Consider the following 27,958-nt stretch of genomic DNA (forward strand, 5'->3'; position numbering starts at 1 on the left):
CGGGAGGAGCAGGAGGAGCTCCGGAGGTCTGGTTCGATGTTGCAGTTCTGAGTTCTGACCAGCAGAGGGAGACATGGTTCTGTCGTGGACAGGCACACGTGGACTCCATACTGCCTGCTGAGTGGTACGTCAACGGTGCCGCCATATTGGACCGGGCAGCCTGCTGGCGTTTACTGTGTTAGTATTTCAGTTACGTGTTATATTAATGACGGACTGCTAATCTGTCAATGGGTACCCCGTCTCCACTCAGTTATCCAGGACTGACTCCAGTTTATGACACACTGGACATATAAATCAGTTATATGATGGATGGATGGATGGAAGGATGGATGGGTGGATGGATGGATGGATGGATGGATGGACGATTTAGTTTATATCCACCCATCCATCCATCCATCCATCCATCCATCCATCCATCTTCTTTCTTATCTAATTCAGGGTCGCGGGGTGCTGGAGCCAATCCCAGTTTACTGTGGATGAGGGCAGGATACACCCTGGACAGGTCGCCAGTCTGTCACAGGGCAAACTAAAACTAAACTAATCATACTTTATAAGTTCCCTTGGTAAAATGATTTATTCCACATCTTCGTCCTAGACCAATGTGTTAAAGGGCTGACACCGAGCCAGAACCAAGACCAGAGCATCCCAAGACCAAGATAAGACCAAGAGTTTAAGGAGCTCAGGGGCCATCCTAAGACTTTAAGACTTTAAAGAGACAAGGTCAATTTAAGACCAGGACAAGACTTTAAGTGGCCAGGACTGATTCAAGAGCAAGACCAAAACTTTTCAAAGGGCTGGGAAGTCAAGACCGAGACCTTGAAATTGTAGTCTCCAGTACTACAAAACTACTCATTTGTAACTAAGACACATCATGAATGTAACATCAGTTTTTAGTATTTAAACAAAAGTTTTTTCTTCATTTCAGATATTTAAAGTGTTTTACAAATTTCATTTGGTGGGAAAACTTGCTCTTTTAATGGTACAGGCTGCAGACCTCCACTCAAACCAATGAAACTGGCAGCAGAAACACTAAGACGTCCTTGCAGTCCCTGAATGCAGCGCGGGTTGGAGGCGTGGCTAACCTGGGCCAGTCGGAAGGTGCGGCGTGTGGGCGGGGCTTAATCCGACTGCTGCTGCAGGAATGGTGCAACATGGTGGGCGGGGCTTAATCCGAGACCAGCGGCCGAGATTCTCCACCCGGCGGGAGGCAATCAGATCGTCCGCGGCAAAGATACAGAGACCCTCCGCTCACCTGTACAGGTACACCTGTGTGTGTGTGTGTGAATACATATATGTGTGTGTTTGTATCTGTGTGTGATCTGTACCCTGAAGTTTTGCATGTGTGTGTGTGTGTGTCCCAGACTGAGTGTGTTGGGATCATGTGAACACGCTTCCTGTTTGTCAGCAGCAGAAACTTCTGCCTGAGCTGTCAGGCGTGTCTCTGTTTGTCCATCAGAGCAGGAAACGCCTGCAGAGGTCATTTCACGACGAGCTCTGGACAGTCCAACGAAATAAACATAAAACTCTTACCTATGTTTAAAAGTTAAAAACAACTGGCTGGATCTCTCTGGTTAATTCTGCAGAAAGTAACTAGATACTTTCGTAAAATTCCATGCGTCACCAGTGATCACACAACTTTATTTTTGTAGTGGTGCTGAACTGTCGGCACAGTGTGGGACAACCTAATGAAGTCATGTCCTTTAGTGGGCAAAAAGATTCTCCATAGTCTGAACTATAGAGCAGTAAAGGATTGATGAGCTTTGGACAATATATACTGTATACAATATACGACACCATCAACTCTAAATTTAATGTGGCGTAAATGAAAGTTGGGCCGGAAGTTTGTTTTTGTCTGCGTGAATTTATTTATTTATTAGTTTGTATGTATGTATCTTACCAACTTTTTGCAAAAACTCTTCACCCAAAATGCATGAAATCTTCAGGGATTATTTGTCATCATCCAGGGACAACTCCATTAGGTTTTGGGATGTTAACGGCGAACCATTTCCGAATATATCCCGAGAAAACGTCCCATACAAAGCGGATGGGAGAGGCACCTAATGGAGGAGATCAGCGTCTGTTGCCATGGAGACGCTCCCTGCTCAGCGTTCAAGGCAGTGATGTTGCTACCTGACCTACCTAGTTAGCATCGATATGAGCTAACAGCTATCATGCTAGCGATGCTAACCCAGTTCCGCCAACTGATGGGGTTGGTGAAGGTCTGCGCTCTACCGAGTGTAGCTCTAGTTTTCTTGATGTGCGTGTTGGGGTGAGTGCGCTTTAAAGACTGAAAACTATAAGTAGGTTGTTTTTTTTCGCACAGTTAAAAGGTGTTTTTTGTTGATTGCTGCAACATCAGAGAAATCTAGTAACATGACAGTGACGCTCGCTGTCACCGTCTACCGCAGGGGTGTCCAACCCCGGTCCTTGAGGACCCCTGTCCTGCATGTTTCAGTTCTCTCCCTGCGTCAGCATACCTGAATCTAGTGATGATGTCATCACCAAGGCTGTGGAAAAAGCCCAATAACGAGCCTCTCATTGCGATCAGGTGTGTTGCAACTGGGAGGAGCTGAACCCTGCAGGACAGGGGCCCTGCAGGACAGGGGCCCTGCCGTCTCCGTGAAGACGACGGAAACCCTGCTACTTGTTCTGCACATGCTCAGTAGCTGGACAATGAGAAGAACGCTTCCTCCCTGGTGTCATGACGCCCAGTCCTTATTCTCCTGGGTAGTTTTATTTTGACAGTCACGATGTGTCCTGTCTTAATAATCTGACATGTAGCTGTTTTCATTGTGACGTTCCTGTGACAGATAGATTATTTAAAACCATCTGTTATTGCTAATGTGGACTTGGCGAGCAGGACAGAGTGACGTGTGTGTGTGTGTGTGTGTGTGTGTGTGTGTGTGTGTGTGTGTGTGTGTGTGTGTGTGTGTGTGTGTGTGTGTGTGTGTGTGTGTGTGTGTGTGTGTGTGTGTGTGTGTGTGTGTGTGTGTGTGTGTGTGTGTGTGTGTGTGTGTGTGTGTGTGTGTGTGTGTGTGTGTGGCAGCGACAATTTTAAAGAGAAGTCAGGAAGCCGTTTGGGTTTCAGCCTCCAGCGCTTCACGTCTCAACACGTTCACCGTCTTCCCGTTGTCGGACCAGTTCAACCAGACCGCTGCCGCCGCCTTTCACTTCCCTCCCAGGCCTGGATTAACTCCAATCCACTGCTCAGATTATTCACCTTTTAACTCATAAGAACCCACGGTGACATGAGCGTCACACACACTTTAAATATCACAGAATCTTCCTGACAAAGCTTTCTGCTTGCCCTGAATTCATTAGTGTAAACTTTAATTAAACATTAATTTAAACTTAACTCTTTAATTTAAACTTAACTCTTTAATTTAAACTTAACTCTTTATTTTAAACTTAACTTTTTATTTTAAAATTAACTCTATTTTAAAATGTACTCATTAGTTTAAATTGAACTCATTTCTTTTAAACTTAACTATTTTTTTTTAATTTAACTCATTAATTTAAACTCATTTAATTTAACTCATTGGTTTTAATTGGTTTACTGATTTTGTGACTTAGAACAAACTTGGAAAAATAATTTGTTGTTCAACCAAATGATCAAAGTCCTAATTTTGACATATGCAGTGAAAATGAAAATAAAGAGGTAGATCTGTGTTGTTCTTTCCAAATGAGGAATAAATTTACGATAAATGACTTCACGTGACATCACAGATCTTTGACATTTCGGGGTTTTATTGAAACAAGAACATCAGAAAGGTTCTATGTCGTCCAGTTGGGCTGTGTAGTTTTTCCTTGAAGGAACAATACTGTAGGTCTGGGTTCTTCTCGGTTATAAGAATACTGTCTCTGTACTATGACTGATCCAAAACCCGACTGGAATTCATCAAAAACACATTTTTCATTTCAGGTTTAACTAATCTCGATGAAAGGTGCTGTTTTGAAAATCCTCCCAGTAGATTATATTTCGGTTAAAAATGTTTCAGAACCCGGTGAGTTTGGATCGTTTCTCTAAAAGTTGCACAACTACCGCGGGAGCCTCTGCTCCCTCTCCGAGCAATAACGTGACTCATTGTGTAACAGCAGTTTAATAAGTGTCGTGGTTACCATGGTAACCTGCATTGGACGTTTCCACAGTGTTTAGAGGAAGTTCTCACTGTGTGTGTTTCACTTTATTGACACTGTGTGTGTTTCATGTTTGTCTATCAAGTGGCAGCGAGTATACAGGGGAGGTAGAAGACGGCCTAATACTGAGCCCTGTGTAACACCGTTTATCACAGCAATCTGTGAGATGTGAATAAAACCACCTTAAAACATCTTCAGAAAGTTTTCAAACTGTCTTTTGTACATTTTTCTTTTTCTTCCTTCGGGCGGAGCTGCTGACCTCCAGGGCTTCAGCTCTAATATCACAGATTCGGTTAAAGGAAACTCAAAAGATTCACGTTCTAACGTTGACGTCAGGCAGCCAGAGGTTGCTGGATGTTTAGTATTTTTCCTGCGGGTCGTGTCTTTCGCAGAGGTTTCCACTCCACTGCCAGCCGCTGAGGCCGAGCCGGTGCAGCTCTGACATCTGTGTTTCATTCCTCTGTTTTTCTTTTCCCACAGCTTCTCCGTCGGGAGATTCTACTGACGTGTCGACTCGTCTTCTGGGCCTCGGTTATTTATTAGAGTCAGCGAATTTTTCAGTTTAAAAGTTTAACCTTTTCATTAATATTAATGTGATTAGAATTAGAATTAGAATTTTAAAAGTTTTATTCTTTTTTTCCAAGGATCGTTCCTCTAAAGCAGTTTTGCAATTATTTCTTTTTTTCCTGTTTTTTGTTTTAAATTTTTTATCCATTTTTCCTTTCTCTTCTCTTTTCTTTCCCTTTTTCTTTATTTTTTTTTTCCTTCTTTTAGTTTTTTTCTTTATTTTTCCCTTTTTCTTTTTTCTTTTCCTTTCTTCTTTGTTTCTCCTTTTTCATTTTCTCTTCCCTTTTTTTCTTCTCCTCAAAAAAACTTTAGAGTATATTTCCTGTTTTTTTTTTTATTATTTATTTTTATATCCTCTTTTTTGCTATTTTATCATTTAAAAAAAATCCAAGCTATTCTGGCCATTTTAACTATATTACTTTCTTTGTATGTGTTTTATTTTTTGAAAATCAGCGCAGTAAGCAACGACAATGAAAATAAAACGTTTGTTTACAGAATGTCCCTGAAAGCCTCATGGAGCTGCAGAGCTGCAGACCTCTGGACGAAGTGGGACTGTGAACGTTTCCCACTGTATTGAGACTGTTTGATTTGATTTCACCGCCAGGTTCAACCATGGGGTGGCGCTCTCCTCGTCTTCCCGCGCTCCTCTTCTCGGCGCTCGCGCTGCTGATCTGCACGGCAGCAAGTTCAGGATTCACCGTCTGCTCCTTCAACGTGCAGAGGTTCAACACGCAGAAGGCCACCAGCTTCAGAGTCATACACACTCTGACACGGGTAACACACACACACACACACACACACACACACACACACACACACACACACACACACACACACACACACACACACACAATAAAACCTGTGTGTGTGTGTGTGTGTGTAGGTGCTGTCCCGCTGCGACGTCTCTCTCCTGCAGCACGTCGTGGATCCCGACGGTAAAGCCATCACTGCTCTGCTGAAGTCGCTCAACAGGTGAGTTCATCCTGTCGTAATTTTACCTCGGATTAATTTTAGAAAAAAAACAAAACAACTCATGCAGACGCGTCGGCTTCACTCTGCTCCGACTCCCCGAAAACATTGACTCAGGCCGCGTTAACACGACGTTTTCAAGTGAAAACAGAAACATTTCGTTGGTTTTGTTTGTCCGTTTACATGACGGTGATGCTCACAGCCTCTGAAAATTTGAGTTTTTAAAAACAGCATTTTTTTCCCCCCCGACGCCATGGAAATGGGAAAAAGAAACGTTTTGAAAACACTCTGTCTGTGGAAACAGAGGAAAATGCACCTTTTAAGAAAGCGCTCCTAATCTGTCTTCATGGAAACGGTGGGAAACACAACTTTTCTCAAAAATGTTCAATCTCCGTTAAAAATGATAAAAAACAACTTTTTGAAAATGCTCCATCTTCGTGGAAATGGAAAATAAAACAACTTTTAAGAAAACGCTCTCAATCTGTCTCCTTGGAAATGGAGAAAATGCAACTTGTCAAACGTTCCACATCTGTAGAAAATAAACTTTTTGAAAATGCTCTATCTCTGTGAAAACACAGGAAAATGCAACTTTTAAGAAAATGCCCCGAACACAACTTTTTGGAAGCGCTCCTATTCCCACTGGAAACAAGGGGAAAATCTTTTCGGCGCCATGGACTTAATGATTTTGCTGCACATGCTCAGTGGAGACAATCAGAACGAAGTTTCGTCCAGAGTGTCATGACTCCCCGTCCAGATTCTCCTGGGACATGGTGCTTTTATTTTGACAGTCACCTTAACAACAATCAAACTTGGTCTTCGTCTGTCTATTCGTGTTCTCCCATTGTTAATGTTTAGAGCAGATTGTTCTCTGCTGCATATATGTGTGGTTTCCTTACAAAAACAAACGACAGCACCCACTAGTGGCCTGGCATGCTAACTACATTATTTTCAGCTGTTGCTGGACGTCATTTTCAAAATGTTGCTGTGTAAACGCGAAACATTTCTGGAAAAAAAAAACTAATATGCAACATTTTCCACTTAAAACTTTTCCGTGAAAGTGATGCGTAAACATGCAGGATGTTTTGAACACCAGGAAGTGGCGCGGTGGGAGTTCGGAGCGTGTCGAAGCAGGCGGCGCTGCGTGAGCAGGTTGTGTATCAGCAGCTGATCTTGACGGCGACTCGTTCTGCTCTCAAACGCTCACCGACGTGAAAAACAAACGTCGACGCTTCAGATATTTTGCGAAACATCCAGCGTTCCTTCTGGATGTTTCTCATTTTCACAAACTGGTTTGTTTAGAGTTTCAGTTTTTCCTTTATGAGAAGTGTCTTGACATGTAATGGTTAGCTGGTTTAGTTTGTGTGAAGATTGTGAAATAACAGTGATTGTGAGCAGCTCTGTTTGTACCGTCAAACCACAACGAGCTCCGACAAGAGCAGCCTGCTGTAAACAGAGTGTGTGTTTTGCATGCGTGTGTGGTTACACTGATGTGTGTGTGTGTGTGTGCTGTCTGCCTCTACAGGGCCACTGACAGGTACAGTGGATTTTCTCAGCATGCTTAACATCGTCCCACCTAATCAAACACTGCAATCACCTTCATTGACACTCGCTTACTAATCCTCACCTGACATCTTGGAGCCTCGTTTCCTGTCGACGCTTCAGACGTCAGTGTCACGTGACCCAAATACGACTTATTTCATTTTTTTGCTCTTATGTGGCACAGATCGGATCTGCTTTTGGAGAATTTAAGCAGGAAAAAGACGCGTGCATTCAGATATTTTCAGATCGGACACAGGCCTCATGTGGAAATAAATCAGATCAGAAAAAAATAGAAGAAAAATAATAATAAATCAGATATGTGCCAATGCGTAAAGCAGGCTGATCGGATTTTCTCAACATTGCGTTTCAACATTGAATGTATTCCACTTAGTCTTTTTTTCCCACTGATTTAAAATGTTTCCCACATTAACACACTCATTAACACACCAGTGGAGGCCGGCGCCATGCAAGGCGCTCAGTCCGTCCACTGGGAACAGTTTGGGGCTCAGTGTCTTGCTCAAGGGCACTTCAACATGTCGACGGGAGGAGATGGGGAATCGAACCTGCAACCTTCCGATTGAGAGACGACTCAGTCGCCCAAATTCAAAGCTCATTGACACACGGAGGACGTTTTCCCTGATGGTTCTGGAGCCTCCAGGCTTTGCTGCTCCGCTGCTTTCTGACTCATTCTGTCCCTTCTGCTGCATGAGTGAGTCAGTCAGTCAGTCAGTCAGTCAGTCAGTCAGTCAGTCAGTCAGTCAGTTAGTCGGTTAGTCAATCGTCAGTCAGTCAGTCAGTCAGTCAGTCAGTCAGTCGGTTAGTCAGTCAGTCGGTTAGTCGGTCGGTCGGTCGGTTAGTCAGTCAGTCAGTCGGTTAGTAAGTTAGAAAGTTAGTCAGTCAGTCAGTGAGTCAGTCAGTCAGTCAGTTAAATAGTTAGTCAGTTGGTTAGTTAGTTAGTTAGTCCGTTTCTTAGTCAGTCAGTAATTTAGTTAGTAATTTAGTCAGTCAGTCAGTTAGTTACTTGGTTAGTTAGTTTCTCAGTCAGTCAGTTAGTCAGTCGGTCGGTTAGTCAGTTTGTTATTCGGTTAGTCGGTCAGTCGGTTAGTCAGTCAGTTGGTCGGTTAGTAAGTTAGAAAGTCAGTCAGTGAGTCAGTCAGTGAGTCAGTCAGTTAGTCGGTTAGTCAGTCTGTCAGTTAAATAGTTAGTCAGTTGGTTAGTTAGTCTGTTTCTTAGTCAGTCAGTAATTTAGTTAGTAATTTAGTCAGTCAGTCAGTTAGTTACTTGATTAGTTAGTTTCTCAGTCAGTCAGCTAGTCAGTCGGTCAGTTAGTCGGTTAGTCAGTCAGTTAAATACTGGTGTGGCCTGCAGGTTTCTGCTATCAGCTACATGGAAGCACACACGCTTGGGGCTTTTCTCACCATTGATCAACGGGGTTCAGAGCATGATTATGATTATTGTTGCTGGATTACTGGATCACTGGATTACTGCCGTCGTTGTTGAGGAGATGCGGGAGCAAACGGAGCAGCTGACTTGGTTATGGAGCAGGTTTTTTTTGTTTCGGCTCCCGCTGTTTAATTCAGGAGAACAAACTTCCAGCTTGACTCTTCAGCTCAGGAATGAAAAACTTACAGCAATTCCCTGCGACCTCCAGAGTTTCTGTGTCACACGGTGGAGACGCAGACTGTTTCTGCTCTGGAGTCGCTGTGACTTCCTGTTTGAGACCTTGAGAAGTCGTGTGGTTGGAGATACTGGAGCTGGGTTCATGTTTCTGGGTTTCCTGCTTCCGCCTCCTCACGCAGACTTCAGTTTCTCCTTCCTGAGCTGGAGAGCAGCAAAGTCCCCAGAGGTCCATCCACTCATCACTTCTACTGCAAAACCGTCCCACTTCAGGCTTTTCAGGCTGAACCTGAGAGTTTCTCTTCACTTTTAGAAAGCGAGATGCTCTCCGGGAACCTGCCGAGCATTTCCATCAGCGACGTCGAGTTTGTGTGAAGCCTAAAACCATCAAACTGCTAAAATAGAGTCGGTCAAATGGCTTCAAAACGTTACTGAATCTCCTCAACTCAACGTTGAATTAACTGTCATAATAACAGGGATCTCTTCAACTTGTAAAATAGACAATCGCTATTAGTAGCAGTAACTCGGGGGGGGGGGGGGGGGGGGGCTTAGCCAGAAGTCAATTACAATCAATGTATACGCTGATGACACACCGCTGTCACTTTCTGTTTTTTGGGAAAATCTCACCTGGAATTTCTGTCACTGTCGACACACGAACCAACCAGTGTGTAAAATGTTTGTGTCTTTTTATGTTTTGGAGTAAAAAAAAAAAAAAAAGAAAGGTGGCGTCATCTGCGAAAGGAAGAGAAACCTTCCTGTTAAACTCAGAGATGGTTCCACATTGTTAGACGTCTAAAACTGAAGTAGCTGCGACACCACGTATTTCCTTTAGTGGAGCTCTGGACCAACGTCTTTAAATATAAAGAACGTCGTAGAAACGTCAGAAACTGAAGGATGGCGCCCCCTGATGGCGTTCGTGTGACTGACTGGATGGACGACCTGCAGCTGATTGGTCGAAACAGAGCGAACCTGTGACTTCCTGAGTCCTGCATCTGTGTGTGCATGTGCGCGTGTGTGTGTGTGCGTGTGTGTGTGTGCGTGTGCTGTGGTTTTACGTTCACTTCTCTCTGCTCCATTGAGGTATGACGACTTCCGCTACAAGTCAGTGTCCAGTAAGAGTCTGGGAAAGTCGACCAAGGACATGCAGAAGTACGTCTACATCTACAGGTGAGACACACACACACCCGTACACACACCTCCACACACACATACATTTAGTTGAAACACAGCAGTATGAGTAAGCTGCTGCTGTGAGACCTCATCACTCCTCCTCCTCGTCCTCCTCCTCGTCGTCCTCCTCCTCCTCCTCCTCTTCCTCCTCCTCCTCTGCAGGATTCAGACGGTCAATGTGACGGCTCAGTATCAGTACCAGGGGAAGCAGTTTGTCAGACCTCCGTTTGCGATTCAGGTGCAGAGCAATAAAACAGGTCAGTGAAGACGGAAGCTCTTCCTCATCGTTTCACCAATCAGACCTTCCTCCTCCTCCTCCTCCTGCTAATTGTTCTCCTTGCGTCTCCGTCCTGCAGCCATCAAGAGCTTCGTCCTGGTTCCTCTGCACTCGGATCCCGATCAGGCGGTGAAGGAGATCGACTCGCTGTACGATGTTTTCTTGGACGTCAGCAAGAAGTGGAACAACAAGGTGAAACTTTACACAACGACGCTCTCAAGTTAAAAAGCAGAACTTTGGTTTGCACGCCAGCGGTGGTCGGAGCTGCTGAAAATGCAATTTTTTTTTTAAAATGCTCTGTCTCCCGAGTGGGCTGAGGCCATACGAATATCCGAGTACTCGCCATTGTTAATGTTTACAACGTATTGTTCTCTGCTGCATTTGTGCGTGGCTACAAAAAAAACCAACAGCGCCAACTGGTGGCCCAACTTGAAAACTACATCGTTTCAACTGAATTGTGTTAATTTTGTCATTTCTCACTTTGAGATATTGTTGTTTTGTTTTGTTTTTATAACAACAAATTAGTAGGGAAAGAGAGTTTTTACCTGACATGTTTTATCTGCTTCTGCAGTCTTCCTCAGAGTGTCATCTAATCTGTCGCTTAAAACACTACTAGCACCCCCTAGTGGCCTGGCCCTAACCCTACCTACATAATTTTCTGCGTTTTTTGCCGTTTCCATGGAAACCAACATCATTTTCAAAATGTTGCCACGTAATCAAATTTTTCTGAAGCAAAAACAGAAAAGTTTGATTACTATAAGAAGAGGCATTCCTATAGTAAGTAATGTAAGATATTATGAACATACCAATATACTGTTTTTGAAACTACACACCTTAAAGTTTGGGGATCTGGTTGAATTTGAAACTGCAGAAATAATGTATAAAGCAATAAATAAACTGCTCCTGTAAACTTACACAAACTGTTCAAAGACAGAGTGGAGGTCTGAGTAACTAACCCAGAAAACAGTCCAGAACAAGAACAGACACTCGGTAGAGCGTAGGGATCTGTCACCATGGAAACCAATAGATACAAGGTTATTTGATCCACCACACCACCTCCATCATTTGTCATCACGGCCGCTTGAATTGCTTCATGTTGTTGCAGTGTTCAGGTTAAATGATGTTCTGTTGGTTCCTATTCTTTTGTGTTACTTGAGTGAGAGTGAGCTGGCCTCTGATTGGCTGAGAGTGGAGAAGTGGGGGCGGGGAGCGGAGTTAGCCGTGTGCTAGCAGACGGCTAACGGCAGCGTCAGCCTGGACCGGCGGCTTCAGTGTGTCGACACTGGAGGAAACTTTCCTCCCCAGGATCTGTTCAATCCTAAAATGTAATGGATGATGACAAATCGTCTCTGAAGATTTAATGTCATTCAGGTTAATAGTTTTTTGTGAAAAAAAAATACATACAAACAATAAATGAATAAATACACGCGGACAAAAATATAACCTTCGCCCCAACTTTCCTTGGTGAAGGTAAACATCATCCTCCTTGTGTAAATATATAGTGTGTGTGTGTGTGTGTGTGTGTGTGTGTGTGTGTGTGTGTGTGTGTGTGTGTGTGTGTGTGTGTGTGTGTGTGTGTGTGTGTGTGTGTGTGTGTGTGTGTGTGTGTGTGTGTGTGTGTGTGTGTGTGTGTGTTAGAATGTGATGTTTCTAGGAGATTTCCACGCCGGCTGCGCCTACGTGACCAAAACCACCAGAAAAGCTATCAGACTGTACAAGAACTCCAGTTTTTCCTGGCTGATCGGAGACAAAGTCGACACCACCGTCGGTGATGACACCAACTGTGCCTACGACAGGTCTGTCTGTCTGTCTGTCTGTCTGTCTGGTGGACTTCAGCAGCCTTCTTCAACCTCAGAGCCTTTAAGACAGTTCAACATTAAATCTAGTGCGAGTTTACTGAACACTAACTTTGAACCTTTTCGTTGTGTGTGTGTTTCAGGATCGTAGTACACGGAGAACCCTTCTTGAAGACCATCAAACCGTTTTCTGCAAGAGTCTTCGACATCAGCAAGGAGTTCAAACTCGCCAGGAAGAAGGTTTGGCTTTTTATTTTTTATTTTTTTATTTTTTCCCCCCCAGAAAAAACAAACACAAAGAAAACACTGATGTTTTAATGAGTTTACAAGATAAAGACAGACTCTGTGTGTCTGAGTTCTCAATTTACACGACAACGTCTTGAAGTGAAAACACTTTGGGACGGCGATCATAGCCCTTGCAACACAACTTTTTGAAAATGGCTCCCAAGGTGGAACTTTTCAAAAAACGCTCCTTCTCTGTGTAAACGGGTGAAAACCCAACTTTCTGAGAACGCCTCGGCTTCGTCTCCGCGTAGACGGCGGACGTAGTAAAAACATTGTTTTTTAGTGTTTCTTCTGTTTCCGTGTAAATGAACATCGTTTTTCAAAATGTTGTCGTATAAACACATAAACTATCTGAGACGAAAAAGCCAAACGATTCACCATAACCGTGGTGGTGTAAACGTTGCCTGACCCTCCCCCTCCTCCGGCAGGTGTTGGAACTGAGCGACCACCACCCCCTAAAGGTGGAACTGAAGAGCTCCGCCCTTTTCCTCCGATCCACGCCCCCGTGGCTCCTCCTCAGCCTCTGTGTGATCCTGCGCTCCTTCCTGTTCCCTCTTTGATCGTTTGCTTCTGTCTGGGACTCTCTAGGGCCTCCGGATCGCTGTCAGCTGTTTGTTTGTTTGTTTGTTTGTTTGTCTGTTTGTTTGTTTGTTCATGTCTGTCTCTGTTTAAACTTTTCAAGACTTTGTAAAATCTTTTTATTTGTTCTTGTAGAAATTTTCAAACTGAGAAATGTCTACAATGTTTTTATATGAATTTAAACATCATTAAACTTGTCTTTTTAATGTTGTTATTTAGATGTTTATACACACACACACACACACACACACACACTGTGTAATTTGAGTGTAATTTTTGAGATTCCGATGTATATACTCTTTCTTTCCACAGCTCAGGATCGTTCTTAGTTTTGCAGATTGAAGTGAAAAATGTGATTATTGAATTAAAGAAAATGTTATAAAATGTGACCAGACTGTTGTTTTATTTTATTTTAATGAAAATTTGCAGTGAATGTCGTTTTGACTGTGTACTCTATTGCGCCCTCTGCTGGGCCACCTTACGTTTGACACCAGTGAGGTGGGGGTTCTTCCGTCTTCACTCCAGGTGTCAAAGATCCAACAAGGTTCGGAAACGTTCCCTGGAGATTTTAGTCCATGTTGACATGATGACATCAGACAGTCGCTGCAGATTTATTTGCTGAATATTCACGGTGTGTTGACTTTTGACTCCAGTGAACTCGTCATGTTAAGATAAGACAATTTGATCTATTGATGTGGTGTGTTATTCTGTTGGAGGCCTCATGAAAACATGGACATGTCCTGAACACCAAAGCAGAACTGAAAACTCATCAGACCTTCCAAGGTTTTTTTTCCAATCGTCTATGGTCCAGTTTTCTTCCGCCTGTGGGAACTTTGGCCACAGTTTCCTGTTCTGAACTGACTGCAATGACGCCTGCTGTGGGGTTTTGTTAATACCTCGGTTATAACAGTTTGAGTTACTGGTGGTATTGCATCATCTCTAACCAGTCTGTCCATCTCCTGGGGTTGAAAACAACATGTCACTACAGTTAAAGGAGTTGTACCTTACAGCTGATCAACCCTTTCAGTTCAAGAGACTCAACTCCGGAGGATGTAAATGTTCTCTGTTCCTTGATGAGTATGTCACAAACAACATTGCTAAAGTGAAGAAGAGTAGAAGAAAGAGAAAATGGCAGAAGGAGTGTAAACAGGGTCAGGGTGAGCAGAGCCAGACGCTGATGAAGAAAACTCCCCTTCAGAAACGGGATGAGAGGCTGCCGGGCTATTTGTGCAGCAGGTTCGTTATGTTGGTCAATATTTACTGAGAAACCAGTTGATTTACCTTAAAGGTGATCTGGGGGAGGCCAGCCGTTCTGCATCGAGGCCCCAGGAACTGCTGCTGAAGAGTTCAGTGTTTCCTGGGAAGGCCGTTGAAGAGTCTCACAGCTTGACAACACCAACCTCATGTAAATCATTGCATCTGTGCTTCTACCTGTTTTACGTCTATGATTCCACCTATATTATATCTTTGATGCTGTCTGAATCCTACATCTAATTTTACCTGCATTAAGTCTATGATTCTACCTTCACTATATCTATGATTTACCTGTAGTGTGTATATATAATTCTACCCATTTTATGTCTATGACTCAACCTGCATTATGTCAATGTTTCTGCCTGTATTATGTCAGCTTTTGCCTCTACTATCCATCTAATTCTAAATCTAATGTACTCAAAGTCTTCTCCAAAATTATTGGAACTACTCAGAGGGACTCGAGCACAATCTGGGAGGAACAAGTAGCTGGAAAAACCAAAAGAATCCTCAGCTACCCAGACCATGCTCTGTCTCAGGAATTGTCCCTGCTGCCTACAGGAAGACGTTATTATTTTGTGCCCCAAAGGAAAACAAACCGGTACACAGTCTTTCATTCCCTCTGCCATTAAGCTCTTAAAATCAGACCACAACCACTTTAAATGAGCCTTTACTTAGAAGACATTTCATTCTTTTCTTATTTCTAAAAAACTAAACCCTGGAGTGGTAAATGTTTGTATGTGCAGAAATGGTTTTCTGCTGGATTACTGGAATTACTTTAATCAAACTATCTAAAACAGAGGGGTCAGACACATTTCAGTTCAGGGTCCACATACAGCCTAATTTGATCACAACTGGACTAATAATGAATACCAACCACTGCAATGGTTTGCCTCAGTTTTAGTGCAAAATACTATTAACGCATCCTGAAGAAGTTCCCTTTGAATGCACGTTTTTACAAAATCTGAACAGCCTAAAATTTCTGTTAAAAAAAACAAAGAGAACTGATTTGGGTATTCCTCTTACTTTTGAGTTCCTAAGAGCTCTGACAAAATGCAATGGAGGCTTCTAATGGGCTCAACCTTATGTCAAGGGTTTACTGCATTAACAATATGGTGACTGATTATCCTCAGGACTGAAATGTAAATGTGGTTACCTCATGCAGCCCAAAAATAATAAAAACTGCATTCATATATTTGATTAGTTCAAAACTCAACACAGGAAAAGTGGTGTGTACATATCTAATTCTTCCTGCACTATGTCTGATTTTGTATCTATCATTGTTCCTGTACTGTGACTCCTGGCCATAGAGGGCGGTGCAGGCACCATGTTGTCCGAACAGCTTGATCCAGCGGTGAAGAAGACATTGCTTACTGTTGTCGCAGATCGTCTATTTTGAAATGATGCATCACTCAGAGATACTGCTTGAGTTCGCTCGTGCGTGTTTGAGTGATCGCGAGACATCTGCTTGTGGAGGGAGTGGAGTGAGAGCTCTTCGCGTCGTACTATCCCTGCTCCTGCTTTAGTAAACGTGGCCTTACGGACTCCAGAACGGCTCCAGCGGCCGTAGATGAATGAGCGCCTGTCGGTTTCAGCCTCCACCTCTGCACCGCCTAATCAGTGTCCAACCCATCCACCCAACCCTATTCCGTAGAGCACCATGTCCCAGGCTGACCCGGTCCCGGTCCCGGCCCCGGAGGCCCTGAACGCCTCCGACTCCAACGGCACGGAGGCGCTGAACGCCACCGCCAAGTTCGTGGCCACTCCGGAGGGCACGGCGCTGGCGTACGGCAGCCTGGTCTTCATGGCGCTGCTGCCCATCTTCTTCGGGGCGCTGCGCTCCGTCACTTGCTCCAAGTCCAAGGTACGAGTCGGTTCTCTCTCCCCCCCTCCCTGGAGGTGGAGGGCGAGATGAAGGGGTAACGGGCCCCGGATAGCCGGCTCGGCTAACGGCGGCTAGCAGCTGTTGGTGTTTGGAAATGTGTTTTTAAAAAGTCTTAAAACATTTTTTTTGAATAAACCTTTTAAACGGGACAGTTTCGAGGGGCAGGATGTCGCCGGTTCGGCGAGCCCGTTTAACAGTTGTTATAACAGTTTATCAACCTGTTATTACAACACTTTAAAGTGCTCGTCATGTTTTATAAAATTTCATCTTAAGTCTGCTTCTTTGTTCATTTTAGAACCACATACTCGTGTATTTGAACGTTTTTTGACGTGTCACCTGTGTGTGTGTGTGTGTGTGTGTGTGTGTGTGTGTGTGTGTGTGTGTGTGTGTGTGTGTGTGTGTGTGTGTGTGTGTGTGTGTGTGTGTGTGTGTGTGTGTGTGTGTGTGTGTGTGTGTGTGTACATGTTCACTGGTCAAGGTCCCGATAGTTTAGGCCTTGATTAAGTAGTCACACATGTTATAACGAAGCCAAACAGTAACCTCGTGTGTGTGTGTGTGTGTGTGTGTGGGTGTGTGTGTGTGCGCTCGTTCGTTTAGGATGAGGTGTGAGAAAGCGGTGAGATATCACATATGTTATAGCACATGTTTACCTTGTGTGTGTGTTGATGTCTGAGACGTCACACACGTTACAGCACATGTTTTCAGAGAGTGTGTGTGTGTGTGTGTGTGTGTGTGTGTGCGTGCGCGCGCGCGCGCTTGTGTGAGGGATGTTGAGTGTAAAAAGCTGCTCTCTGATTGGCTCTTCCCTCGCCTCCCAATAACAACAATGTCATAATTAGCCGGCGGCTTTCTGATCTCTGATTGATTGTTTCAGTTTCCCCCTCTTTTGTCCTTCTCTCCGTCCGTCTGCTCATCTGTCTCTCCCTCCATCCCGTCTGTCCGTCCGTTTCTCCGTCCGTCTGTCTGTCTGTCTGTCTGTAGGAGCTCGGAGAAAATGAGTACGACTCTGTGTTCAGAGTGAGTATGAGAGCTGCTGCGGACACACACACACACACACACACACACACACACACACACACACACACACACACACACACACACTGTTTACACGTGTGTGCTTTAACAACACAGACTGAGTGCTGCTTTAGCTCTTCTGCACACACACGTTTCACAACACATCTCCTCATTTACCAAAACACACACACAGCCTTTTTACATGTTCATGCAATAATACACACCGAGTAGCTCCAGTGCAGACACAACACATTTCACAACACATTTGCACATTAGGTAACACACACACACACACACACACACACACACACACACACACAGCTGCATAAAACCACTAACACTCGGTTTCAGTCTCTTGCTTCATGGTGCATTCAAAGTCTTTGTAAAACTCAGACTTGAGTCACAAACCAGCTGCAGATCTCATCCAGCCGCCTGTCAGTGGCACCAGGATCTTCCTCTTCCTCCTCCTCTTCCTCTTCCTCTTCCTCCTTCTGCCGCTGCTCTGTCCCACTTACCCACTTACCGCCTCTGGGGGAAAGTCGGAGGAGAGAATTGGAGGTGCAGTGTGTCGGTGTGAGCGATGAAGGACGGAGTTCAGTGTGAAGGTTCCAGATGTAAAAACACGTCCGAGTCAAACCGTTTTTCTTCTGCACGCTTGTGGAAGGTTTCAGTGTTGGAGTGAGCGTGGCGCTGCGGTGTGTTTCTCAGTCAAACTGCACGTTGTTGTTGTGTGTCGTCGTTTGTTGTTGACACCTGGTTTCTTCATCCCGCATCAATGTCTGCGTTTGTTCTCCCAGAACGCAGCTGACATGCCGGAGACCATCACGAGCCGGGACGCCGCCCGCTTCCCCATCATCGCCAGCTGCACCCTGTTCGGCCTCTACCTCTTCTTCAAGGTGTGTGTGTGTGTGTGTGTGTGTGTGTGTGTGTGTGTGTGTGTGTGTGTGTGTGTGTGTGTGTGTGTGTGTGTGTGTGTGTGTGTGTGTGTGTGTGTGTGTGTGTGTGTGTGTGTGTGTGTGTGTGTGTGTGTGTGTGTGTGTGTGTGTGTGAGAGATCCTGATGTGTGTTTGTGTTTCAGATGTTTTCTCAGGAGTACATCAACCTGCTGTTGTCTGTTTACTTCTTTGCCCTGGGAGTCCTGGCTCTGTCTCACACCATGAGGTACCACACACACACACACACACACACACTCTCACACACACACACACACACACACACACACACACAATGATGTTGACGTGCGCTCCTCTTTGTGTTTCTCAGTCCTTTCATGTGCAGATTGTTTCCGGAGTCTCTCCCAAACAAACAGTATCAGCTGCTGTTCACACAAGGAGCAGGAGAGGCCAGGGAAGGTCAGACACACACTACACTACGATACACTACAATACACTACAATACACTACGATACACTACGATACATTACAATACACTACAATACACTACAATACATTACAATACACTACGATACACTACATTACACTACGATACATTACATTACACTACGATACACTACACTACAATACATTACAATACACACACTACACTACGTTATACACACTACAATACAATACACACACTAAACTATGATACACACACTACGATACACTAAGCTACAGTACACACAAAACACTACACCCATACACAATGCACGAGCACAACGGTGGAACAGACTGATCACAGGCAGGATTTCTGCTGCTGAAGCCAGTTTAAGCAGCAGCAGCTCCATTTCGCTGCAGTTTAAAGCAGCGAGCCTCCAGACGTCATTTGGATGTTCAATCTTTGAAAAAGACGGACGACAAACAGCCCACACCTCGCTGAACGCCTCGAACTTATGTGTACAGGGGACTCTCAGATGAGGGACCCGCTAAGAGCACAGAGGTTTTAACTGTTAACGCCTTAATGAGCAGACGGCCTCCAGCAGGGGGCGCTGCTGTGAAGTTTACTCCAGTCAAACATAAGGCTCGTGGACCAAAACCGGCCGCTAAAAGCTCCAATCAGCCCCAGAAACCACCAAGCAAGGTGGTTATATAAGATTTATTTTTACATTTCACTGTATTTTGCAGCAGAATGTTTCACTTTCAAGTGTAAATTTAAAGGTTATTATAGCATTATGTTACCAGTCCAGCAACTCAAGATGAAACTGGACTGTATGTGGCTTCTGAAGTTACATTTTATTTAGTATTTATTTTGTATACCTCTTTGTATATATTATATTCATGTATATATCTTGTATACATCTTTATATTGGTTCAGTTATTTGCTTTTAATTAGGTATGTTTCCTCCATAACATTGTTTGGTTTGTTCAATATCAACTGGTCCTACAATTTATCATGTCACAATGTAGTATTTAGTAGTACACAATGCATTAGAATGCACAATTTAAGCCCCTCCCCACATGTATCGTACGCTACGTACGTGTTTAGTACACTATGCACGCCTAAAACACTACTCACGCACAATATACTACAGTATGCTACCCACGTGTACAACGCGCTCTGCATGCCTACTGGTCTCTCTGTCTGTTGACCTTCTCTCTCTCTCTCTCTCTCTCTCTCTCTCTCTCTCTCTCTCTCTCTCTCTCTCTCTCTCTCGCTCTCTCTCTCTCTCCGCAGAAATCGTGAACTACGAGTTCGACACGAAGAACCTGGTGTGTCTGCTGATCAGCAGTGTGGTCGGTGTCTGGTACCTGTTCAAGAAGGTAACGCCCGTTAGTTCGCAGCCAATCAGCTGAGTCCTGTGACGTCACAGAACCGATGGCCAATAGCACGTCTGTGTTTTGTGACCTCACAGCACTGGATTGCCAATAACCTGTTCGGCTTGGCGTTCGCCCTGAACGGCGTGGAGCTGCTCCACCTCAACAACGTCAGTACCGGCTGCATCCTGCTGGGGGGGCTGTTCGTCTACGACGTCTTCTGGGTGAGAGTCTGACACATACACACACACACACACACACACACACACACACACACACACACACACACACACACACACACAGAGGTCTCAGACTGACCCCTCCCCCTCCTCTCCAGGTGTTTGGGACCAATGTCATGGTGACGGTTGCAAAGTCGTTCGAAGCACCAATCAAACGTGAGTATGAAGGCATGCTATGACATCACACAGATGTGCCCCTCGCCTGTGTGATGTCACCGCTGACCCCCCCCCCCCCCCCCCCCCAGTGGTGTTTCCTCAGGACCTGCTGGAGAAAGGTCTGGGAGCCAGTAACTTCGCCATGTTGGGTCTGGGAGACATCGTCATCCCGGGGATCTTCATCGCTCTGCTGCTGCGCTTTGACGTCAGGTAGCTCCGCCCCCGCTGCCCTCCTCCTGCTCCTCCTCCTCCTGCTGCTGCTGCGGTCTCACTCTGTCCCTCCTCTGTTTTCTGTCCGCAGCCTGAAGAAGAACAGTCGGACGTATTTCTACGCCAGCTTCCTGGCCTACATCTTCGGTTTGGGCCTCACCATCTTCGTCATGCACACCTTCAAACACGCTCAGGTAGGGGCTCACCTGTTTACCCGTGTGACGAGGCGTGACCTCTGACCCATGTGACAAGCTGTGACATGACCTCTGACCTGTGCGTCCGCAGCCCGCCCTGCTCTACCTGGTCCCGGCCTGCGTTGGATTCCCCGTCATCGTGGCGCTCATCCTCATCAAAGGAGAACTCGCCGAGATGTTCAGGTCAGTAACCACAGCAACCTCCACCAGAAGGTCCAGTTCAGTTTTAGTCTGATCAGACAGGAAGTGTCCTCCCTCCTCCCTCCTCTTCCTCCTCCTCCTTCTCCTCATAACTCCTTCCCTCCCTTGTGTCCTCCTGCTCCTTTTTTCTCAGATCAGTACAAACTTCTTCAGAAAGCTAAACTTGACTCCTCCTTTCTGTCTTTCTCCTTTCTTCTTCATCCTCCTCCTCCTCCTCCTCCTCTTCATCCTGTCTCTCCTCCCTCCCCCTCCACCGCCGGTAGCTTTGAGTCCTCAGTGGAGTTCCTCCCAGCGTCTCCCAGACTTTCCTCCTTCCCGACCGTTAGCGGTTCTCCTGCTAGCCTGGCCAGCTCCATGGAAGCAGTCTCCATGGCAACAGGCCTCTCGCCCCGTCGCCGTCGGTTACAGCTGAGCTGCTTGTAGAAGCCCCGCCCCCAACATTTCCCCACTCCCTGTTTCACCTGGGCAGGTAAAAGGCCCGAAGGGATTCAGGCCCCGTGTACGCAACGTTTTCAAGTGAAAACGCTAAACGTTTGTTGCGCTTTGGGTGTCTGTTTACACGGTAAGGGTGCTCGGAGACACAGAAGATGCAACTTTTTGAAAACGGAACTTTTCAAAAATGCTGTCTCTGTGGAAACGGGGCGAAAAGGCAATTTTTCTGAAAAGCTGCTACAGCCCATGTGCACCATGGCCGTAGTAACTAGTTGTTCTGCACATGCTCAGTAGCTGGAACAATCAGAACAATGGCCAGTCTATAGTCTCCTGGACTTGGTACTTTTATTTTGACAGTCTCCGTAATAACAATCCAACTTGATCGTCCACTAGAATATCCATGTTCTCCCATTGTGTGTGTGTGTGTGTGTGTGTGTGTGTGTGTGTGTGTGTGTGTGTGTGTGTGTGTGTGTGTGTGTGTGTGTGTGTGTGTGTGTGTGTGTGTGTGTGTGTGTGTGTGTGTGTGTGTGTGTGTGTGTGTGTGTGTGTGTGTGTGTGTGTGTGTGTGTGTGTGTGTGTGTGTGTGTGTGTGTGTGTGTGTGTGTGTGTGTGTGTGTGTGTGTGTGTGTGTGTGTGTGTGTGCCATTGCAAAAACAAACGGCACCTTCTAGTGGCCTGACATGCTCACTACATCGTCTCCTGCATTTTTGCTGTTTCTGTGTGGACGCACATCATTTTCGATTTCACTTGAAACGTTCAGCTTCAGACACACAGCCTGCCTCTGTCCTCCTCCTCCTCCTCCTCCACTAACACCTCCGAGGAGGAGGAGGAGGAGATGTGAGGGAGGAGACACCTGAATTTCCATGTCATAACAACTCATGATATAAAACATGTCATGAATCAGTTACTTCATTTGGAAAGTAATCAGTTACTCTGCTGACGGATTGTGACGTTCTCTCACTGAACTTGCTTTTCTCCTCCTGCGCCTCCTTTTCCCTTGCAGGTACGAGGAGACTTCTCCAGAGGACGCCAAGAAAGAGGAGTCGTCGGAGTCGGAGTCGGAGAAGAAGGACCAATAGCATCCCTCTTGGAGCCCCTCCCCCTCCCATCCAGCCTGCTGCCACCACATTTCACAGAAGCCCCCCCTCCCCCCCGCTCCCCCACTTATCATTGGTCACCGGGGGAAACGTCTTCATCCAGTTCGTCTGTAACTGTGGGAACACCAGTCCGTACAAGTGTATGTGTTTGTTTGTCTGCGCGTGTGTGTGTGTGTCTGAGGGAGTGTGTGTGTGTCTACAGAAACTTTGGGAATGCAGCTCGGCTCTGATTGGTCAGCGTGATATTTTTCACTTTTGCACTTTGACCTATGTAGGGGGGGGGTGTAAAGGGAGGAGGCGCAGGGGGAGACGGACTGAACCTCCTCCTCTGACGGCTCGGTGTCAATCTCACACCTGATTGGTGGAGGAGAGGAGGAGGATGTTTGTGATCCTTTAAGAGTTTTTTTTGTTTTTTTTTGTATTTCGATGTAAAAATTCATCTCGCTGCGCTCCGTGAAGCTCCTCCCACTTTAAAATGTAACCTTTGATTTCCTCTGCTTGTATCCATGGAGGCGACTATCTTATTTTTATTTGCAATAAAGTTTTTGGTGTTTGGATCAGCGTGTACAGACGCATCAGTCGGAGTCGGTCTGAGTCTGTGAAGCACGACTGCTCACAGGACGGTCCACCTTCAGCCGTCCTGTCAGACTAAAACACACAGTTAAAAACACATTTCATCAAAATCTTTTGTGTTTTTAGTCCGTGTTCAGCCTGTAGGTGGCGCCACCACAGCAGCTCTTCTACAGATAACAGGCAGAATAGAGAGCTTGCTATATAGTAAGCAAGACCTCACCTGTCAGAGTGCAAAATGACTAAAGGATCCAGATATGTCTATGTATTTTTCATTTGTATTAAATTTTGAATACTATTAACATGTCCCCAACCAGAAGTTGGTCTGGAGACGATAACGTGGACCAAATCTTGAGTCTCTTGACAAATCTTGAATCTTCATCTTGAGTGGCCCGGAAAATAGTGCCACAATAACCTTTAAATTGAAACTTTAAAGTTTTTCTTTGTTGTGGTGCTGAATATACATGATGAAAATATCAATATCTTTGTAAAACCAAACAGCAAATGAACTTTTGTGAGATTTTGTGACCTAGAGCCAAAGATGAGGAGTCAGGGTTTCGATGCTGCAAAGGAGGTTTTATTTAGGATTGTAAAAGGAAACGAACATGAGTCAGATGTCTGAGAGCGAGGCTGCGACGCCGAACAGATCTCTGACCTCGATCTCTAATTTGCTTCAGTCAACCCACTGTTTATAGACAATAGACGCCAAAATGATATCTGTTGTTATTCAGATCAGAGTCTCAACCTCATTCAATGTCAGTGCAGTGTGACCTACCAACAGTGTCCCAAGGTGATGCCATAATGAAGTCAAAATATTCCAAATCAACTACAATCTCAACATAAAGCCAATTTTAGTGAAACCTTCAGATTCAAAATACAGTCGAATGTCCCAAAAACCTGTATTTATAGGCAACTAAGAAAATTTGTGTGAAAAAATAAATAAATCAATGGTTTCTTTTTAATAGATGTTTACAATTCCCTTGGTAGTTTGGCTGGATTAGAGGATTTTGTGGGCCGGTTTAGGCCCACGAGCCTTATGTTTGACAGCCCTTGATATAAATCCTCCTTTTACTGTACAAAAAACACTTAAAAAAAAAAACAATGCAAACATAACTTTTCCCCTTAATTTGGTCAAAAAGAGGCCTTATTGATCATAAATGAAGTCAATGGAATAGAAGAGAAATACTTTATTAATTAATTCTTAATTTAATAATTAATTCTCTATATTCTTTAATCCATAATTTTCTAGAAAGAAACAGTTCAAAAAGTAAAACTCAGTAAATAAATCATATTATAATCTGACCAGAGTTCCAATATGGCGGCGCCCTGCGCGCGCTGCAGATGGGAAGTTACCGCGATCCCAGCATGCAACGCGCAGGAGTGCACACAGCTTCCGGTGTTTGTAGCGTCGGCCGGAAGTGTTGTTGTTCGTGTCCCGGCGGCTCGTGCAGACGGAGCTCCGATTGCAGCTCCGGTTGTCTCAGACCCGGACAGACATGGGAGAGGCCGACGTGACGCTGAACCAGGCCGAGGAGAAGCCCCCGGAGCCGGGGCTGGGGTCCGGGGAGGAGCCGGTGGTGTGGAGCCATGAGGTGGAGGTCTGTCTGTTTCACGCGATGATCGGACACAAACCTGTCGGTGAGAAACTGCGCGAGCCTCCCGTGACCTTTTGTTTACATGCAGCCCCCCCCCCCCCCCAACCTTAATTGACTGCACGTGATTGGTCCGTTTTATTTCCTGTCGTGACGAAACAATGAAGAACTTACAACGTAGGACGTAACATTTAACTCTGTTTGAAAAATACAGAGTCTAAAGTAGAATCTCCTAGTAGAAACACACTATTTTATACAGTCTTTCCAACGCTTCAGTGAAAATGCTTCACTTTTGCATTTTCATAGAAACGTTTTTCAAAATGACAGCTAGCATGTCAAGCTACAAGCTGGCACTGTTGGTTGTTTTTATAATGAAGCCACGCAGAAAACCATACACTCTAAACATTAACAATGGGAATACACAGGCGTTCTCTTGGACAGCTACTGAGCATGTGCAGAACTATTTACTACTGCTAAGGTGCGCATGCTCAGGAGCAGCGTTTCAGGAAAGTAGCGTTTCCTTCCTTTTACTGAGTCGGAATGTTTTTCAAAAAAGTTGAACCTCGGTAGGTTTTTTTCCATGAAGTCGCCTTTTCAATGATTTCCAGCATTGTTGTGTAAACAGACCCCTAAAACGCAATAAAAATTTTACATTGTCACGTCCTCTCACCGCTCGAAAGATCGTTTGTCGTTTGTAAACAAACCAAGACCGAGCACTGACCTAGCTTGTTAGCTCTGGTTCAGAGTTGGTGGGCGTGTTCACGTCGCCCAAACGAAACGGTTTTTCCCTGAAGAGACTCTGATCTGGATCAAACGGGAATGTGAACGCGCCCTTTGTTGCTCACTCATGAGCCCGTGCTGCACAACACTGCCCCCCCTCAGGTCATCAGTGGTATTACTGTGTTTGTGATGCATCTGCAAACTCCCTGGAGACGAGTCAAATGGATGTTTTGTTGCTTCTTCTCATCATTATTAACACCTTCCTGTGTGTGTGTGTGTGTGTGTGTGTGTGTGTGTGTGTGTGTGTGTGTGTGTGTGTGTGTGTGTGTGTGTGTGTGTGTGTGTGTGTGTGTGTGTGTGTGTGTGTGTGTGTGTGTGTGTGTGTGTGTGTGTGTGTGTGTGTGTGTGTGTAGGAGTAAACAGACACTTCCACATGATCTGCATTAGAGACAAGTTCAGTCAGAACATCGGCCGTCAGGTGTCTTCCTCCGTGATCTGGGACCATCTGGGAACCATGTACGACATGCAAGCGCTGGTCAGTACACACACACACACACACACACACACACACACACACACACACACACACACACACACACACACACGCACACACACACACATTCTGAGACGTTTGTGTGTCACAGCACGAGTCAGAGATCCTGCCGTTCCCAAACTCGGAGAAGAGCTTCAGTCTACCTGATGACATCATCCAGGAAGTGAAAGAAGGTGAAGACGAGTTCAGGAAACCTGCAAATAACACACACACACACTGATAGACTCCATAGTTATAGTGTGTGTGTGTGTGTGTGTGTGTGTGTGTGTGTGTGTGTGTGTGTGTGTGTGTGTGTGTGTGTGTGTGTGTGTGTGTGTGTGTGTGTGTGTGTGTGTGTGTGTGTGTGTGTGTGTGTGTGTGTGTGTGTGTGTGTGTGTGTGTGTGTGTAGGGAAGCTGGGCTCTGAGGAGGACTGCAAAGAGGAGTTCAAAATGGAGAGAGAACCTCCTGCTACACATGAAGAAGGTAACGTGTGTGTGTGTGTGTGTGTGTGTGTGTGTGTGTGTGTGTGTGTGTGTGTGTGTGTGTGTGTGTGTGTGTGTGTGTGTGTGTGTGTGTGTGTGTGTTGTCGTCTTTGTTTTCGTTGACCTCACTGCGCCTCCTCTCCGCAGGGAGTAACTCCTCGGTGAAGATGTCGGAGCGAACGAGCAGCAGTCGTGACAAAGAGAGGGAGCGCGACAAGGAGAAAGGAGGGAGCGAAGGCGGAGGCGCTGCTTCATCCGGAGGAGGAGGAGCAGGAGGGGGAGGGGCGAGCGGAGGAGCAGGAGGGAAGGAGGCGGAGAAGAGGAAGAGGAGCCGGGCGGCGGAGAAGCTGCTGTCCTCCTCCAACCCAGCGAGTCCTGGAGGAGTTAAGAGGAGGCGCACCTGAGGCGGGTGGAGGCCGCTGATTGGACATTGACAGACTGAGAGGAGGTGGAGCCAGTGTCACGACAGGAAGTGACGCATGTGACTGTGTTAGTGAGGTTAATGTGTGCGTAGTTTGTTGGGGTTCGGAAACCTCGGATTTGTTCTGTTTGGCTCATCTTCATCATCATCATCATCATCATCCTCCCTCGGTTCACCTGATTGGCTCTCAGCTGCTGCAGCAGGATCTCCTCCTCTGAGTGTGAGTTTAACACGCGGCAGTGAACGCCTCGCAGCCGGCAGGACACGTCCCGCAAGGCCAGGGAGAGGAAACCAGGAGCCAGAGATCAGGCACACACACACGCACACACACACACACACACACACACACACACACACACACACACACACACACACACACACAGCTTCAGATGGAGCGCTTGGTGAGTTTGACCCCTGGTGGCGGTGGAGGGTGGGTCTCGGGTAGGATCTTTCATGTGCGTTCACCCCGACTCTCTCCTCGCCGCCGCAGCAGCTGAGGTGTGTTTTTCACTTTCTCACACTTCCAGTTTGGAGCCGAATATAAAAACAAGACTGTTAAACTGCAATAAAATTGTGTTTGTGAGGCTCAGGGTTCATTTTCTCCTCCGATCCTCGAAAAAAGAAGAAACTTTGTTCTCATTGACGAAGACGATCTCTCATGAGCACACTGAACCCAGCTGAAATCTCAGACCTCGTTTACACAGAATTGGAGTGAAAATGGAAAGTTTTCGGTGCATTTTTGCCGTCTGGTCACTCGACAACGATGCTCAGAGCTGAAAGCACAACTTTTTCCAAATGCTTTAACTCCGTCTCCATGGAAACGGGGAATAACACAACTTCCTGTAAACGCTTGCGCTCCGTCCCCGAGTTGACGGCGGGAAACGCTTCTACACATGACCACCACGGCCGTAGTAAATAGCTCTTCTGCACGTGCTCAGTAGAGACAATCAGAACAAGGTTTCCTCTGTGGTGTCATGACTCCCAGTCCAGATTCTCCTGGACTTGGTACTTTTATTTTGACAGCCACAGTAATAACAATCCAACCTGGTCGTCTGACCACTAGAGTGTCCGTGTTCTCCTGTTGTTAATTGTTTGTTGCACTCGTGGCCCTACAAAAAACTGCATCGATTTCAGTGTTTCTGTCCTTTCTGTTTAAAGAGACATCGCTTTTAAAACACTAAAACAAAACATGTTCACTTGAAACATGTAATTTGGGCCAACTTACTTAGGAGCTACATTCAGAATCTGCTGTGTCTATGTGAGCTGGACTGGCTCTGCCCACACATGCTAATCTTGGGAAGACGAAGTACTTCCTCTCGTGATGCCATGTC

The 27,958-nt window shown here is 45.6% G+C and overlaps 3 protein-coding genes across 4 annotated transcripts; all 3 read left to right on the plus strand.

The window, feature by feature from the left end:
* The first annotated feature begins 1,180 nt into the window (after nucleotides 1-1,180).
* On the plus strand, nucleotides 1,181-13,324 carry LOC308112922 (deoxyribonuclease gamma-like). The gene is made up of 10 exons (XM_080468750.1): nucleotides 1,181-1,260; nucleotides 5,309-5,478; nucleotides 5,588-5,676; nucleotides 7,196-7,207; nucleotides 9,910-9,996; nucleotides 10,162-10,256; nucleotides 10,356-10,468; nucleotides 11,915-12,072; nucleotides 12,216-12,312; nucleotides 12,786-13,324. The coding sequence occupies exons 2-10, from the start codon at nucleotides 5,317-5,319 to the stop codon at nucleotides 12,915-12,917; spliced, it is 945 nt and encodes a 314-aa protein (XP_080324876.1). The 5' UTR covers nucleotides 1,181-1,260; nucleotides 5,309-5,316; the 3' UTR covers nucleotides 12,918-13,324.
* A 2,219-nt stretch (nucleotides 13,325-15,543) lies between these two features.
* hm13 (histocompatibility (minor) 13) lies at nucleotides 15,544-22,863 on the plus strand. 2 transcript variants are annotated; one of them, XM_080468513.1, is made up of 12 exons: nucleotides 15,663-16,051; nucleotides 17,054-17,089; nucleotides 17,884-17,982; nucleotides 18,165-18,247; nucleotides 18,350-18,438; nucleotides 19,700-19,785; nucleotides 19,878-20,003; nucleotides 20,117-20,174; nucleotides 20,264-20,384; nucleotides 20,476-20,578; nucleotides 20,670-20,761; nucleotides 22,215-22,863. In XM_080468513.1, the coding sequence occupies exons 1-12, from the start codon at nucleotides 15,848-15,850 to the stop codon at nucleotides 22,288-22,290; spliced, it is 1,173 nt and encodes a 390-aa protein (XP_080324639.1). In that variant the 5' UTR covers nucleotides 15,663-15,847; the 3' UTR covers nucleotides 22,291-22,863. The 2 variants fall into 2 exon arrangements, with proteins under 2 accessions (XP_080324640.1, XP_080324639.1); XM_080468514.1 differs by lacking the exon at nucleotides 17,054-17,089 and having other exon boundaries at nucleotides 15,544-16,051.
* Nucleotides 22,864-24,264: 1,401 nt separating this feature from the next.
* On the plus strand, nucleotides 24,265-27,242 carry mrgbp (MRG/MORF4L binding protein). Its single transcript, XM_080469672.1, has 5 exons — nucleotides 24,265-24,516; nucleotides 25,604-25,725; nucleotides 25,835-25,916; nucleotides 26,133-26,207; nucleotides 26,354-27,242. Exons 1-5 carry the CDS (start codon nucleotides 24,375-24,377, stop codon nucleotides 26,608-26,610), a joined length of 678 nt encoding a protein of 225 aa, XP_080325798.1. The 5' UTR covers nucleotides 24,265-24,374; the 3' UTR covers nucleotides 26,611-27,242.
* Nucleotides 27,243-27,958: the final 716 nt, after the last annotated feature.

Source organism: Lipophrys pholis, assembly GCF_963383615.2.
Source record: "Lipophrys pholis genome assembly, chromosome: 8".
In the NCBI taxonomy this organism is placed as follows: domain Eukaryota; kingdom Metazoa; phylum Chordata; class Actinopteri; order Blenniiformes; family Blenniidae; genus Lipophrys; species Lipophrys pholis.